Below are 18,463 nucleotides of genomic sequence, written 5' to 3' on the forward strand. Positions count from 1 at the left end.
GTGGTCTTGATAATTTTCTAATTTCTTTGGATTCGTCCAGTCATCAGTTAGGCACCAGAATTTTACTGGTGTGAGGGATTTTAAAAGGAGAAGATAGGCTGGGACTGATCTTTTTGTGTAATGTCTCCATTTTACATAAAAAAGAAAGAACACTGAAGTCTCAGAGTATTGATATAATTGGTCAGCCCTCACATCTATATTTTGTGCCTTAAATTCTGCACTCCTTACGCTACATTGATATTGACTGCACTTTTCTTTGTACTCTAAGTATTTTCTGTACAAATGCCCTTTCAATTTTGTTTTGTTTATTAAAAGTTCTTTTTTTCTAATTGGATAATGGGGATTCCCTTTGACATCATACAATTATAAAAGTCAAAAAGATTTCTTATTCATGGTATGTGGTTTAAAAAATGAAACAATACATAAGGATGACTTATAGTCCTACCAAAGTCTGAGCATCCTTTGATTCCCTTAGCACACCCCAACATATATCAATACTATAGAAGAATGGAAGCTGTCTCACAATCATACACAAGTTTCATTACTTGACCCTTTTAGATCTTCTTTTTAGGTGAACCCTTCATAAATGAGAAACATTAGAAATCAGAATAATCCTTCCTATTGACAAATGTTTCCAGTGGCCTGGTGGTCACTTAATTTTGAAAACCTTTCCTTTAGTTCTCCTGTAAATAAATTGTTCAGAAGGCAAAAGAAGTTAATGGCTTTAATGAAGTTATAATTTTATGTCTAGAATACTCCCTTTTAAAAATCTGACATGGGCCGGGCGCGGTGGCTCAAGCCTGTAATCCCAGCACTTTGGGAGGCCGAGACGGGCGGATCACGAGGTCAGGAGATCGAGATCATCCTGGCTAACACGGTGAAACCCCGTCTCTACTAAAAAATACAAAAAACTAGCCGGGCGAGGTGGCGGGCGCCTGTAGTCCCAGCTACTCGGGAGGCTGAGGCAGGAGAATGGCGTAAACCCGGGAGGCGGAGCTTGCAGTGAGCCGAGATCGCGCCACTGCACTCCAGCCTGGGTGACAGAGCCAGACTCCGTCTCAAAAAAAAAAAAAAATAAAAATAAAAAATAAAAAAAAAATAAAAAATAAAAAATAAAAATCTGACATGATCTAAATTAAATAAGGCTTATTTAATTTGAAAGCTTACATTCAATTGATTTCTTACACATTTCCACAAAATTAGTATTGAAATGAAAATCTGTAGAGTCAGATGTGATTTTGACAAAGGTCAACACTAAAATGTTCAGTCTAACAACTCTATTAATTCTACTAATTTGGTTGAAATACTATGCAGATTACCTTAAATTAGCAAATGTCTTATGAAATAGACCAAAAGGTCATTTCTTGGGTGGGATTGTGACATTTTCCTTCCTGTTAGTCCTTTATATTATGTTGCCCTTTATGAAATCTGAAAAACGTTTCAGTAGATTTAATTATGAATAGTAAATTATCCATTTTCTATAGTCACCACCAATATGGCAATGAATACACATGAAATGTATTCATTATAACAAAATTTGTAGTATTTTACTTTAAAATAAGTTTTCAGTTAATCCAAGTTAATTCTCTGAGTGCAGTTTTCTTAGTTCCGTGAACAAAACCAAAATGAATCAGTATATTTCTTCACAATTAATAGCATGATCATTAGCAATGTCACTGCTCCTCACAGAATGTCTTTAAGCATCTTAACAATGTTTAATTTCAGTTTGTCTAATATGAGCATAAATAAAAAAAGAAATTAATATTTCTGTTGAAAGCCATTGATAATAGACATAAAAATACATAACCACTTTAGTAAAAATACAGTTTCAGTAGAGAAGATTGGCAAATGAGAAATTATTCACTTTAAATTATTACTACTGGATAAAGAAGCTGAACAATCTGATGTTACCTAGATAAAGACATTTCAAAGTTTTTATGTGCCAATGCCAATATATGTAATTTATCAACACAAGGAAGTGAAGAATACATATGCAAATCTTCATTTTTGATTAAAATTGGTGGTGTCTAATTCTGTTCTCCTGAGGCACACAATCCACCAGAAAGGAAAAGAAGGGATCTATGCAATACTGGGTACCTACTGCATGTTTCCACTGTTCTGTTATTTGTTTTATTTAATCCACCTTAAGAGCCATCACAATTTCTGACTTCTTTGTTTGGAAACTAACTACAGAAGCTAATAGTCGTAACCTAAAAACATCTCTGTGAGTTAAATGTTACTTTATTTTTATAACAAAGATTAATATCTAGCCTAACCATGAGTTAGGAATGTCCAACTAGGAGTATGGAATAATTGGCTCAGAATCTTTCAATTTCAATGTTGGTAAGATTTTCTTGAAAGTTAAAAACTAAAATTTGACCTTTGGGAGGCTTTCAGAAAACACATTGGTAGGCTTTATTGCTCAAAGTATTAGTTGAATTTTAAAGTTTTACAAAACATCATACACAGAGGTCTGAAAATGCCTCTGTTTAGGGCTTCCTGAGGCCCTCACACATTTTCACCGTGTTCAGATAGAAATAGCATAATAATTTTATGAATAGTAGCAACTCAAGAAAGCTAGCCAATTAGGTAGGATCACCTCTTAAAAAAAAAAAAAAATCACACAAGAACATTTGTTTGAGAAGTTCCAGACATTTTGATCTTATAGAAGTGACTAGATGAAACATTAGAGTAATAAAAATAATAGAATGTTAAAATGAGATTTGAATACATACAAATTCCCAAAAGGACACATAAGAATTCCTTCAGCTATATCACAATTAGGCATACGGGCATTTTGGGGGGCTGAATTTACAATTGTATTGCCAGATATCTGATTAGCTTTTTGAAAAACCTATTAAATGGAAATAAAACTCTATTAGAGGGTCACGTTTTAGTTGGTATGTAAAAGACATTTCTTAAAAAAATAGCAAGAGATTGATAATGAAGGAAGGGAATTTAAATGGCAGACATGACTTTTCTTCAGAGGAGCTACCGCTCAGAACTGATGCATTTTAGTTAAAAATACACTTAATTCAGAGGCTGATTTTATAAATAAATTCAGGATAAAAATTGACCTCTATGTTACCCCTATATAAACAACTTAAAAAGAAAATCACCCCATACATTGTTATCTATGAAAATGTTAATCTTATTTTCAACAAAAACACTAACAAGCATAACAATATACAGTTGAACAGATTATATGTTCTTGAGGGGAAAAAAACAAAAAATAGTCACAATTCTGGGCCTTTTTCTTGGATGATGTCAGAAAATAAATAAGTAAAAGGAAAGATGTAAATTTACTCTGCCCTGGAGATTCTGAATATGTTTTGATACAACAAAAATTAGACATATATTAGAAGAACTAGTCCTTGAATTAACAGAAAGTCTATTATCAACAGAATGAATCAATTTTAGCATGCAAATAACTTTAAGAAGATAGTTGAAAAATCATCTTGAACAAAGTGTTAGATGGAGGTTCACACTGAAGATTACACCCTGATTCATGAAAAATATTTGTTTAATTTTTATCTTTCCAAAGAAATGTGCCATTTGCAATCCCTTTATGTGGATGTTTCTAGAGTCTACCAACCTCCCGAGCTACTTATGGGGTGTAAAATAGTTTGCCTTATTCCACACGGCATTGTGACTCACAAATAACATTAGCAATATGCAGCCAATCTGATACATGACTGGAATATTTACAGTCTTTAGAATATATAGCAACGAAAAATTTTAAATTGATCATTGTCAAGTCTAACAAAAGGAAAGAAGATTTCCTTCCAAGTAAGAACCTGAAAACTTCATGACAGTTATATATTATAAAAATTTAGTTTCCTTATTTTAAAAAAAAAGACCAGTTCTTCAACAAGAAATTTTAAATTTATCTTTTAAATACTGATAAATTAAGAATATGTACCAGTTGGCCTCTTAAATTGGGGATCAAACTTATATGCTATGTTGGCTCAAACCAATAACTTGAATTATTTTTTGAATGAATCATTCATTTATTCATTCAACAGATTTTTATGGAATGCCCACCATGTGGGTCAGTTAGATGCTGAACCACAAGTTAAGAAAGTCAGGACAGGCATAGTCTCAGCCTCTTGAAACAAACAGCTTAGCATAAAAACACAATTTCCAATACAGTGAGAAAATGATATAGTGACAAAATTACAGAGGATGCAGTAGTATACATGAGAAAGATTTAAGTCAGACGTGGGCAGAATGGATTTGGCAGCAAAACCTTCCCAGAGAAAGGTACATCCGAACTGAAGCTGAAGGATTTAAATACAACAGAAGGCAGATAATGCTGTGGGTAGAGGCTCTTTCCATTCATTTCTTATAACAAGAGGACATTTATAAAGGAATGGGAAGAAGAAGATAGTACTTGGTTTGAGTACAAGCAAATTTAGAAGAGTAGGGTAAGAAACGAACTGGGGCCAAATCATGCAAAAACTCTTAGGCTATATTAAGGAAGTTGCACCTTATTCTGAAACAGAGGGAGTAATGAAGGGTTTTAAACAAGAGAGTAAGAGAACAATATTTACCTTTTAGGAAAACACACACACACACACACACACACACACACACACACACACACACACGAGTTACAACTTAAGAAATGAATTTTTAGAGAGTAAAACCAGAAACGGAAAAGCTGGTTAAGAGGCTTCTGTGAAACCTGGGTGAAAGAGGGTGGTAGCGCTGATGATAGAAGTAGCAGTGGCGATGGTGATACGAAGGGAAACGATTTTAAGATATTTAAGTCATTTTTCCACAGTTGAAATTACCAATACTTGCTAAATCAGTTAATGTGAGTGTGTGGAGCTGGTGAAAGAGATGTTAGCAGGAAGATAATGGGGAGAAGAAGGGTGACCAGGAAAGGACATTGGGAAACATCTGCTATAAGGATGGAAGAAAATAGAAAATAGTGTAAGCTAAGCCAGGTAAAAGGAATATTTTAAGCAAGGGGTAATATCTTAATGTCTTAAGAGCTTGAATAGTGTATTGCTCACTTATGTGTCATCACTACTTCTCATGTTATATGATGCTTTCTAGATTCATCACAAACATTTGTTAAATGAATAATTTAATTTAGTAAGCACTGCTACTTATAAGGTTGGGTTCTGGGATGATATATTAGAAAACATACTCCTTACCTTCAAAAAGTTCATAGAACGATAATACGAGAAAGACTTACATAATTACCCATAATGTGTGCTAGCTAATGATAGCTGAATAAAGCTCTAGATCAATAAAGAATGTTAACAGAAAGTAAAGAAAAAAGTGAATATTTCTACTTGTGAGTATAAGAAAAAGCAAGGCCAACTGAAGAAAAAAACTGAAAAAAGAAGCCTGATGTGGTGGCTCATGCCTGTAATTCCAACACTTTGGGAGGCTGGGGCAGGAGGACTGCCGGAGGTAGGAATTCAAGATCGGCTTGAGCAACACAGTGAGACACCTGTCTGCACAAAAGAAAAAAAAAAAATAGCTGGGTATAATGATGTGCACCTGTAGTCCTAGCTATTTGGTAGGCTGAGGCAGGAGGACCACCGGAGCCCAGGAACTTAAGGCAGCAGTGAGCTATGCTTTCACCACTGCTCTCTAGCCTGGGCAACAGAGTGAGCCCCGTCTCAAAAAAGGAGAGGAGCAGAGAGGAGAGGAGACAAGAGGAGAGGAGAGGAGAGGAGGGGAGGGGAGGGAGGGAAGGAACTATTGCAAATTTCAGGTAACCTGATAAGAACCATTACAGATTTAGCAAATCTTGTTTGATAGGGGTGGAATTCGCTATTTTAAATTGTTTTCATGATTTCTGGGAATGCAATGAACTACTACAGTTTTTAAACTCATGAATACAGCATAAAAATCAACAAGAACAGAACTCGTATCTTTCACTATAAAGTGATCTCATTACGGAATTGAGTTGTCTTACTTTTTGCCACAGAAGCCACTAACAAACCTGTGCATATTTAAACGTGCTCCACAAATAAGTGAGTTTCATGAAGATTGTTTTAAAAAGCACTGACTGTAACCTTAGTTCATTTGCAAATGATAAATAAACTCTGCAGTATCTATGGTTTCCTTCTATAAGCAAGATCTGTTTTGAGAATGTAATCAAATATCTTCATTGCTTAGCAACCACAAGTAAGGAGCTAATATGTCCTGAGTCATGATTCTATGTGAACAGTTTGCAGGTCAGTGGCATGATTTCAATGCCCTGTGGATTCCTGCTGTCATGCTTTCAAAGCCAATATTAATACAAAGTATTAGAATGGATGAGAGTTAAGATGCAAATGCTCTCCTAATCAATCAATTGACATACACATAGTGTGATCTGGTACAGTCTCCTGCATCAAGCTGACACTAGCATCTATAAACCAAGGCCAGCGTAAAAATAGCCCATAGACATGGCTTCATAAGGAATTTGTGTTTTACCAATTTAGTTAAGCCAAAGATGAAGGCACATTTAAATTAGCATGAAGGTAACGACTCTGACACTCACCTAATCAACAGGAAATCTTCTAAGAAAGAGGAATAGTGGGTAGTTAAACAGTTTTGGAAAATTTTACCTGTAACCACTGTGACTGGTCATTGTGGCCAGAGGTCCAGGCATTCACTTTGCCTTGCTTGTCCAGTCGAGCTTTCCTTGGTTCCCAAGTGAACATGTCCATGTTGAGGGTTCTGAAGACGCTGGAGGCAGTGATCTGATAGTCTTGTATATGTCCTGATTTCATACCCAGAGGCTCAGAACAACCTGAAAGAAAATGAGAAGGGCTCCATGAGAATAATAATTTATCACCCTGGAACTTTTCTGCATTCATTTTGGATAGGCAAGAGAAGATTAAACATAATACTATTCATTCCTTCAAAGAGAAAGCATCTAAATCCAAAAAAAAGCTATAATCAGAAATAAATCTGAAACAAAATCGAAAAACAAGATAGTCAATTCAAGCTATTTTGTCTGAATATATTTTGGAAAAATTGAAAACAGGACAATTTAAACTACTCTTCTGCGATAGATGATTTTGCAAAATGAAAACAATGCTGAAATGCTCTCTCCTGCCTCATTACTGGAGGCCTCCTGACTGCTACCTAGTTTTCAACAGTTTCATTTTGTCTTTAGAAATGGGACATTTTCTCACAAAGTATATTTGTTTTTCTTTTATTTGTTTTCATATTACTGCAAATGAAAATTCCCTCAGTACAAAGTCATTTTCACAAGCTGCTCCACTGCTGTATTCTAAACTGGACAGCATTTTGTTTTTCAAGAAATACGTTAATCTTTATCACTGATTCTTACAGCACCAACATCATTTATTCTGTAAGACAGGAATCTCGTATTTACTGACGGTATGCCATGTGCCAGGCATTGTGCAAGCATAATTTAAACTAATAGATAACAGAAGATAAGACAATTCTAGCTAAAACCACCACTGAACAAACCTTTTAATACATTATTTTATTTTAATCATATTCAATAACCTATAAAGTTTAGGTATTTTTGTAAGATTCTCAAATCTACAGCATATATTTTTGAGTTTAATATGGTAAAAATTTTGGCCTGCCTGTCCTTGAAAAATTATATGTATGTACATATATTTGTGTGTGTATACATATACACACAATTTCCCAATCTTGGATTGCAACTGTGACAAAATGCTCTTTACAGTTTTTGTGATAGAGAGCATGATTCTATCATCATACGAGCCAGGGGCTGAGTCTTCTTTATATGAAACTGTTAAATTGTGGTCAAGTAACTCACAAGGTAAGTTTGATCATCAAAGAAGCAAAGATGACAAGAGGACACTCCTCCAACCCGATACTTTCTCCTCACACTCTACTGTCTCCCATTTCCCAGCTGCGTGGCCTTGCCCTGTTATTTAACAACTTTCTACCTAAATTTTCTCATCTGTAAGATGGTGATAATAATAGAAACTACCTCAAGGAAGTGTTCCACGAAATTACTTAATAAACATAAAGTACTTAGAAACAGTGCTGGCACACAGCATTCAGTCAATGTTAGCTATTTGTATGATTTCTGTAAAACTCATCCCAACAGATGGCAATGGTAAGTCCCCAAATATCAGCATATCAACAAGTACTCAATAATATTTAATTATTGTGTACAGTTTCCAAAACTAGACCTTTTTTGGAGTCTAAACTATAAAAGAGGTGCTTTAGAACTCTTAATTGATCAATAATTCTTAGCTATAACTAATTGCTTTCTGTCCTGGTCAATCTAAATTACTTCTTCCTTCTTGAGGCTCCCCATATTTCCCTTCACCTCCACCATCTAGGAAATGCATATCCTATGAAAACATGGAAAATATGACAAGGAGGGCTGTGTATCTTAACACGAGTGCATTTTGGTATAGGAGATATGTATCTGAAGCCTCATGTTAAAGATAGCTGTAATACCTACCTGTATATTCTGGGTGGGGAAAAAAAAAAAGTCATAACAATTCTCTAAGAGTCTAGAAAGTTCTAACAAGCTTAATGGCAAGCTGTTTATCTTCAGGAAGTTAGTTTCACAGTAACATACATTGTCTGCATTGAAAAATTCTGACTTGTTCTTTTATCCCCATCTTTGCCTCTACCTGCATACCACCCCTCAAGCCTTTGAAAACTTTGCTTAGTTTCCAGGAGACACAAAGAAAGAGGAAAGGTAGTTGTTTCTTTCCTTTTGTGATATAACATAGTATTGAAGTACTGGATAGAAAAGGAATGCCTTTACTTTGACCATTTCTGCTTAGCCATAAAATTCACTTTATACCCATTTTGTTGTCTAGTATTTATCTCAGAATTGCCAAATTATTGGTTCATAGAATGAATGGATGAGTATTCCTCCTCTAATTAGGGTCATAATCTATTTTATTCCAAACATTTTAAGTCATACTTCTTTCAGAGAATTTAGGAGTTGATCTTCAAAAGTCTCTGGGAAGAGATTATGTGCTGATCTTCTAGGCAGGGTGAAAGATTTTAGTAACAATTTACTGAATACAATAAGGCTTTACAGTGTTCCACTGGATTGTGGGGAGTAGTTTGGTACATTACATTAGTGTTTATTTCCAAGTGTTACAGCTAACCTCTCTGCCAATGTGCCTCATGCCACATATTTTACTTCTTATCAATATGATTTCATGCATATAAATTAATTAACTCTTTCACCAGTGTGGCCAGCACTTGAACAAAATGAAGTATTAACAATGAAATTGGTATTTCTATAATGAAGTGCTCTAGTTTTTTAAAGCAACCATTGAGAGATATTACTCTCTGCATGCAAGTTCAAAATCAATTTGCTGTGCTGGGAGATGCAGCACTGCTTCTTTTTGAGAAAATAAAACCTGTAAAGTGTCAGGTGTAACGTCTTGTCAAACTTGGAAGTAAAATATATTCACGTCTTAGGGGTGTAACCATGCCATGTGTGAAAGACTGACCCTCATGAATCAAAAGACTGAAAAATTGTAGAAGGCGATGTTAAGCAACTAAAAACCATGTGACTTGCAGCAGACCTCATCATATTGTGGCTTCCTCTTGATTGCTTTATGATAAATGGCTTAGGGATGACACTGGTCTGTGGTGATATAGTGACACGGAATACAAACACTGTACAGCAATAAGTCTGCTAAGATTTACTGAATCTTAATAACTGGAGTAAACAAACTGGATTAAATTACCAAAATAAGGAAAAGATCTCTGTTAGGAAAATTAATGGTACTAAAGCAAATGTTGATTGCTTCAAAAAATACACCAATATAGAATATGAAAATGTGATTCTTAAAATAGGTTCACTTGCCTGTACAAATTGCTTTAATTCTTAAAATGTAATGGGCTTATTAAAAATTGGCTATTTAACAGTAAATTTTATTTACTTGAAAATCATTCCTTTTTTAGGCAACACAAATAAATTTAGGAAGAGAAACAGATATAAAGTATGTGCTTTAACCTATAGGCAACCTCTTGAAATGAATAAAAAGCTCATAGTTGTCTCTTTGCAGGGACTTGTTCTCCCATTTTTAATTAAGTGGTATTGTTTTAGATTTGGTAAGTGTTTTTCCTCACTTCAAGGTTACACTAAAAAGTGGAGCACACATGCACTTTTAGTTTTCTTCACAGTTATTTGAACAAAATAATTTCAGGCCACTGCGGCAAAGATAGTTTGTAAATTGTGATGCCAGACATATAAGAACAACTACCAAAAATATAATAAGTGAAATGCCTAGATACAATTTTCTATTTCATTCAGAATCTAACTATATTGAAATGGGGCCACTGTAAGACCCACACATTAGGTCTTCATCTTTACATCTAATATTGATGTTCCTGTGGGACAAGAATTATTTAACTCCGAGTCCTTTGATAGGTTATCCTTGAGTTGGATAACCACTATTTGTACAATAAGCAGGTTGCTAGCTAAGAATGATCCAAGAATGAATTTATATTAGCAATCTTGGTATTGAAGTATTGTCCCCTTGGGAGGAATGATAAATTTACATGTTTCATAAAACCTAAAAAAAAGTTCTTATGGTAGACAGACAAAGTTCTTATGGTAGATGGACAAAGATAAACTTACTCTTCTGTGTTATATAGCCTACCCTTAACTGCAATTTATGAGGTCGGGTAGATTCTAGTTCTTACTAAACTTTTGTCAGAAAACATAAATCAAAGTTATTATGCAAAACAATGAGACACATTTAAAAGTGACAAGTTTCCCATGAGAATTCCTTGTGCTTTCTTTGACCACCCAACAAAACACATTACTCTTTCTACATTAATTCTACCCTGTAGCATGTTTTAGAACTTGTTTATTCTACACATAAACACACACTGGTTTTCCCTGAACCATGTTGTAGACAGTTTGCCCCAGAAATACATTTCTGTGGTTGTTGAATTTGCAGGTTAGTAACAGGCTACATACAAATATGCTTTTTGTTTTCTTTAAAGAGAATACAGAAATAGTTAATTTGAGACTTACCCGACAGTTCACAGCCAAGAAGTTCCATTCGCAAAGTGCAATGTCTTCGACAAACTTGGGGATAGAGTCTTACATACTGAGCTTTTATGGGGGGTGTGAAAGAGTTAGCATATGGAGTATTGTTATCAATGTTTCCACGAAACACCTGTGTAAAAACAATACAGAGTTTAAAATCATTCATTGCAACAGCTTCTTTTCCTATTTTTACATATTGACCCTATCTACACCTTATCAAAAATAATTGTTCAAAGATCAGATTACGTAATTTGGGAGCATGGAGCATTTGAGAAGTGCCTTGCCATGAGCACTGACTATAAAATCCACACATAAAATCCTAATTAAAGCCATAAACCACTGTGGCTCATGATTTGCTCTATATTCCACTGTGATGGTCCTGTTAATTTTAAGGCCAGTCTTTCAGAACCAGGGGAGTGCTCTTCTCTTTTTTTGAGAAATGGACACCTTAAATCCTTCAGTTTAAGCTGGGACTGTCTGCCCATTTTGCTACTTAGTATTCGTACTTTTGTGGGTAGAATCCAGTCTTTGCTACTGCTTCCTGATCATCCAGTGTCTCTAATGCTACGATTAGATTTATGATGCTTTAAGGTTTGACTCATCAAGATTATATCTTCATCAGCCAGTCCCAAGTAATTGGATAATAGAATTCTTTATTAAAATTTCCAGCCAAAAACTATGTTTGCCTCTAAAATTCAAGTACTATAATGTGTCATTGTAAATTCATTAAGGTTTATTTTTATTTTACCTTTCATGTAAACCTGATAATCCAAAAACCTTGTTTAAATTCATTTAAGAGGGTAATTTTAAAACTATTTTATATAATTTATTAGAGTCTAGTATAATGCTTGATTTTAAATGGGATGATCTCCAGTTCTGATATTTTTAAAATTAAAATTTTTGATGAAGAGCTAACGAAAGAATTGGGAATATCATAAGAAAAGAAAAGGAGGTATTGAATATTATATCCCATACCTCTAAAATATTTTATTTTGCTATGTAACAAATCTTTCTTCCAATATGAAGCATATAAAGATATATATCTCTTCTATCATTTAGTGCTTTTCTTGCTTTTAAGATAATAGTTTTCATTAATATAATAGTTATTTCATTAAGAAGTGTGGAAATTGGCTGGGGTCGGTGGCTCACTCCTGTAATCCCAGAACTTTGGGAGGACAAGGCAGGAGGATCATGAGGTCAGGAGATTGAGACCATCCTGGCTAACACGGTGAAATCCCATATCTACTAAAAATACAAAGTTAGCCGGGCGTGGTGGCGGGCGCCTGTAGTCCCACCTATTTGGGAGGCTGAGGCAGGAGAGTAGGGTGAACACGGGAGGCGGAGCTTGCAGTGGGCCGAGATCGTGCCACTACACTCCAGCCTGGGCGATAGAGTGAGACTCCGTCTCAAAACACAAAACAAAACAAACAAACTAAAAAGTGCGTTAATCACGAAAGCAATAAAAATGAAATAAAAATGTATCCTTCAAATAAAGCTTAATTGTCATACAAAAGACTATGTCCATCTGTGTCAAAGTATTTGTAGCACTACCAATTAAAATGTGTGAAAATCTTAAATGTCAGCCATTTTAAATTTATAAATTGGAGAAATTACTACTTCCTTCACCACACTAGCCCAATTAAAAACAAGACGCATCGGTAATTTATTTTCATCAACATAAGTCTTCTCCTGAAGATCTTGTCATTTGATAGTCAATGATTATCAATGACATTTTACTTTTAAATTAAATAGGTTAAATTACTCTTACCATGTCTTCATTGGTGCCTTTCACTTTGTACATTGCCCAAGTCTTTCCATCATTACTGTAGGCAATTTTGTAGGATTTTATATACTCTGGGCTTCCAATCCTCTTGGCTCCTTGGGTAATCACACCAGTAACTCTCATTTTCCTTTGCAAATTTATCTGAAAAGACAAGCATAATCAACAATAACCTTATTGCTTTCAGGATAAAAATACTGAAAATACGAATTTTAGAAATGGAACATTGTTAATGCAGATAAATAATAATATAAAAACTAATAATTTTCATATAGTTTTTACAGATAAATGTTTACAATAGGCATATATTAAGTTTAGCTTCAAAATTCCTTTCTATACTGGAATACTATTTTTAAGTAAACAAATATTTGTGAACAGGCTTTGAAAAGGGCAATATGCCCCAAAAACGTAAGTATAGAAAGCATCTGGTTTCTCACGACATGCAGATGTAACTTAATAAACTGAAAAATGGTAATATTCTCTTGTCAAAGTAATCTGTGTCATTAGTATAAAACTCTATTGTCAACACAACTGTTAATGTGTATAAACTGATGAAAGCAACAGTTCGCTTCAGGAGTAACATACATCAAATAAAATTGTTAATATTCTTCTCATATTTAATAGAGATATCTTTTTGACACTTAATATTTAATAACAATTAAATGCTACAATGTAGAAAAGTGCCTTATTCATATCTGGTAAACATTAAAATTTCATATATGGTAAACATTAAAATTAAAATGCCTTTATGATGTCTATAAAATCTTTTAAATATTGTTGATGAATTGCTATGAATCACCCTCTCCAAAAATATAAACCAGAAAAAATTAAATATGTCATACCATAATATTAAGTTAATGACTCAGATATTATTTTCCAAAGAAAACCAGAAAATCTTCAGATTCATGTAAGTGATTAGAGTTTTCCACTGTAGGATGAGACTTTGAGAGTTAGCATTTGAAATGCACACACCAGGGTGTGCATGATGAAAACAGCCACTCTATCACCATTGTTTCTGAGTCTCCCAAAGTCTCATCTTCCCCATTGAAACCCCATAAAATCGTTCCCTTAACTATTTCGCACAAGGTGATTCTCAGTCTTATTCATATATAAAGAAAATCTGGAGTTTTGATGAGTACAATTTTTGCGTAAAAATTCTGGGCCGATGTTCCCTTTTTTTCTTGGACAATGCTAAGTGGATGGACTCAGACATCCACGTTTGGTTTTCTCATTTCCATGTTCAGACATCACACAACTATAATCATAATACATTTTAAGTCCCATTCCTCTTTGGAGGTTCAAAAAGACAGTATCCCTCATGAATGTAAATTTTGCTTACTACTCTTAATATTTATCTACATTTATCTCCATTAGTCCTTTAAAGATTGATTTTGGAGTTTTAACTGTGCAACTTGAAACAGGGAATGTTTGAAAGACAGTTTATTTCAGTATGTTAGGTCAATTAGCACACTGCTATGAAAAAGTCATATTCTTTCATTATTTTATGCATGACATTTTCTTTTTTTTTTTTTAAATCTGAGACTCTTTGCAGTTTAAATATTCCCGATACATACAACATACACAGTGAACACTTTGAATCATGTTTTCTCCCATTTTGAAAGCCAAGTTTCACATTTGATGTTGCTGAACATTCCTTTTTCAATTATCTTTTATCTCATTTCAATTATCTTGTTTATACCTGTTGTAGGCAGCCAAATTATCTTTGCTAGAGTTTTGGCTCATAAGCTATAGAAACTAATTTGCTAAAGCTTTAATTGTAGATGCATAATGGGATCAAAAAATAAAAACCTGAATTTGTATTTTTCTCTAAATCATTAAAAATCATGTAAAAATTCTATTTGCTCTAATATTTAGAAGCTCTGCATATGTATTTTAGGAAGATGGAATTGCAGTTAGTTAAGCATCACCCAGTTTGGGTTGTGTCTAACTTTTAGTAGATATTTGTAATTAAATTTTGGCACTGCTTCCATTAAACACAAAATTAAAATAAAAAAAATTATAAGAATACAGGCTCAGGCTCATTAAGTTTTAGTAATTACAGGTTTTAAACTTTTGACTTTTCATGTATCTAGCACTATTAAGCTTGGAAAATAATTCAGTATAAGGAAGATAAGTTGTCACCATCATAGTCATACTCAAATTTAATACCAGTAAACTATGTTGCTATAGGAAATAAACTAAGTAAGCCTTGGAAGAAATATATAGTATGATTTTAGAAACACCTCCACTTACAAATATCTACAAGTAATTCCTTTCCATCCCATTCCAACATTATTTTGTGATATCTCTGTAAAATAACAATGGCTAAAAGGTGATCTTAATTTTATTCTCCCTGTATGAACTATCCCACATACTATGTAAAAAGTCTACTGAGGATTGCATCAGAAATGTCTAAATTATTATCTATGAGCTTGGTGGATGCCTGAAAAGAAAATAAACTATTTTCATTTATGTATCTGATTTCAGAGAAATTGCTGTTCCACTGGGTGGTAGGAACACTGTGTATCCTTAAAAAGCAGAAGTGCATTCTAAGGTATTTTGAGCAAACGGTGGCCTCCTACATTAATATAAATAGAAAGAATGATAATCTGAATCTAGAATGCTTAGAACATATGCTAAGGGTATGCAGAAGGGAGGAGCGGACTGATGGGGGTTTCAGTCTTGTTTTCGTCACTTCTGACCTATATAATCTTGAACAATTTGTCTAAGCTTTTTGAAATTTAATTTCCTCCCTGTAAAGGAGGTTTTAATAAAATATGTGAAGATTATATGATACGTGCATGTAAAACATTAACAACATCTGCCACCTAGAAAGCACTTAGAACATTTTTTAAAGTTTTTTTTTTTTTACATGAAAAGGAGCAAAAAAGCATTTCCTTTACCTCTTCTGCCTTTAACCACTCAATGCCAGAAAATTTGGATTTTGAGAAGTGTATTTATAAAAGCAGATAATCATAATGATATGGGGTGGGGAAAGGGAAGTGCTGGGAGGAGAAGGGCAGGGACCCTGGCGAGGGTTCCACTCTGGGGCCTGTGCCCATGGATCTAGGTGAGGACAAACACTCCTGTTTTCATGTCCAAATGCTGCATTTTCCAAGAGCACCTGGCCCACCATGCTCACATCCTGTGCCTGTAAAAGCCCCCAGACCCTAGTGGGCACACAGGCAAGCAGCTGGGCATTGAGAGGAACAGACTGGCAGAAGAGCACACAGGTGGCTGGATGTGGAGAGGAGCAGAGGAGCAGAAAAGCACCACCGACAGGCACCAGCAGACGCCAGCAGGCCATTGACGGGTGGAACGATGTGGATACCAAGGGGAATTTGGCCAGGGCAGTTGGAGGAGAGTCCTGCCGCTGAGCCACCAAACTCCAGGGGAAGACCACCTTCCCACTCCATACCCCTCCTGGCTCCCCATCTACCTCACTGAGAGCTGCTTCCACCACTCAATAAAACCTTGCACTCATTCTCCAAGCCAACATGTGATCTGATTTTTCTGGTACACCAAGGCAAGAACCCCAGGATAGAGAAAGCCCTCTGTCCTCGTGATAAGGCAGAATGTCTAATTGAGCTGATTAACATAAGCTGCCTACAGATGGCAAAACTAAAAGAATACACTGTCACATGCACAGTGGGGCTTCAGGAACTGTAAATGTTCACCCCTAGAAGCTGCTGTGGGGTCGGAGCCCATGCTCCCAATGACCTGCCCATCTGTCTCCTCCCCCTAGGGGTTTTGCACACTGAGACAATGAAGAAGTGAGCTATACCCTATCATAAACCCTGGAAGGGGGAAAAGGGAACTTTTCCTGTTTCAATAACAACCATATAAAGATAATTTTGCAAACGACTTCCAAAGCTATATACTAATAAGACATTTAGGGCTGGCTACTATGGTTAGGGGTGTGTGTGTGTGTGTGTGTGTGTGTGTGTGTGTGTGTGTGTGTGTGTGTTTAATCATGAGCCTTACAGTGGGGGGCAGGATTAATGGGTTCTTGACAAGACAGCAACTAGCATGGGTTACTGGCCCCCTCTACTGAACCCAGCACTTAAGATGCCCTGGGACAGAACATTGCTGAGCAGGCTTTGAAATTTATCATACTTGAACACAGAAACTATGGTAAAGCCTTAGTGTAAGTGGAAATTTGAGATCCCAGTGTATGTTTGTGTGTCTGGGGTTTATCGAGGGTAACTCCAAGGGCTCATAAAGGTTATCAGGCTTGGGAAGAACTTTCTAGATGTTCTATTTCTCTTTCTCATTCTCAATTTACTTGTTGAGCTCTTTCTGATCTACCCAGTTTCAACCCACTACCAGTAAGAAGCAGTGAAAAAATGTGGGCCAGGCTTAGAGGGGAGTCTGTAGGCACTAACAGGCCTGAGTGTTGTACCCTCTGCCTTCCACATTCCAGTTTATGGACTAAGGAGGTAAATCAGAGTGATGAGGTCCTGGTGAGAGCAGTGTCTGAGGCAGATGAAGTCTTTTGCCGGAAAGGGGACTGTAGAGTCAGTACAGACTATAACTCTGTTATGAAGTATCCTCTCTACATCAACTCAATCCACCAGTAGTAGCTCAAGCTGGGACATGAATTTTACCCTTCCTTCTAAATACATCACTAGCTGAAGTATTAATAACAAATTCTCTAGGGAATGTAAGCACCATGATCAAAAGGAAAAAAACAACAGAACTAATACTAGAATAAAAAGTAGTCTAATAGAGAACAGATTCAGACTTTAAAATTCAAAAGAAATCCCTGAAAAGACAAAGAAGATTTTCTGAAACATAAGAAAGGAACAAGCATATAAATAAGAACCAATTGGTGATACTGGATAATTCGATATAAAAAGATAATTGTCTAAATAACATTTCCAATGGGGTGGTTTCAATAGCAAAGAAGCAAAGAGACAGAGCTGAAGAATAAACTAGTAAGCAGCAAGCCAGGGTTATAAAACCCTTTCCAGAAGGGAAGAGGATGGATTGCTGACATTTCTCATATTGGGAGATGATGCAACTAACAATTTACTTTGAAAATTCTAGAAAAGCAAGAAATAATATAAACTAATTTAAAAGTTCTGCAAGTTTGCTTAATATAAGATCAACATATAACTATTCTACACCAGCAATTATCGACTGAAAATATAACCAAAAAGTGTGATACTGGCACACATGGAGACATGTGAATAGAACAGAATAGAAAACCAATAGATTCCAATATGCAGGAAACTTTTGTATATGAAATAAATAATATTTAAATGAGAGGAAAAAAAAAGACAGAGTATTAAATAATTGGGTTGGGACAATTTGACAGATTTCTCAAATAAATTTAGATAATTGTCTATCATCCTATCCCAGAATAAGTTCCACAAAATAATCAGAGGAAAACACAGAATTAAAAATAATCTCAGAGATGAAAATGGGTTTCTACTCATGACACTGGATTTAAAAATGTTATTAATCAAAGTAAAAACTTCTGCAAGATTAAAAGCAAAATAAAGTCAAAATACAAATGACAAATGGGGATTAAACTTTTACAAATTGTATCATAGCAAATGACTGATCAAAGATATTATATTATATATAGATAGATAAAATACAACTAACCCAATAGAAATGAGCAAAGGATTTGATTAGTAGCCATTAAAAGGAATGCATATGGATTTTAAACATATGAAAAG

At 35.0% G+C, this 18,463-nt stretch overlaps 1 protein-coding gene across 2 annotated transcripts in view; it reads right to left on the reverse strand.

Moving 5' to 3' along the window:
- Positions 1-18,463, reverse strand: part of EDIL3 (EGF like repeats and discoidin domains 3) — a 465,541-nt gene that overhangs the window by 118,625 nt on the left and 328,453 nt on the right. For both annotated transcript variants that reach the window (XM_005557328.4, XM_005557327.4), the window contains 3 exons: positions 12,765-12,920; positions 10,982-11,126; positions 6,576-6,760 (listed from right to left, as the gene is read on the reverse strand). In XM_005557328.4, the coding sequence (XP_005557385.1) occupies positions 6,576-6,760; positions 10,982-11,126; positions 12,765-12,920 (486 nt within the window). The remainder of the gene's footprint in view (positions 1-6,575; positions 6,761-10,981; positions 11,127-12,764; positions 12,921-18,463) is intronic.

The sequence above is a fragment of the Macaca fascicularis genome, chromosome 6 (genome assembly GCF_037993035.2).
Source record: "Macaca fascicularis isolate 582-1 chromosome 6, T2T-MFA8v1.1".
Classification (NCBI taxonomy): domain Eukaryota; kingdom Metazoa; phylum Chordata; class Mammalia; order Primates; family Cercopithecidae; genus Macaca; species Macaca fascicularis.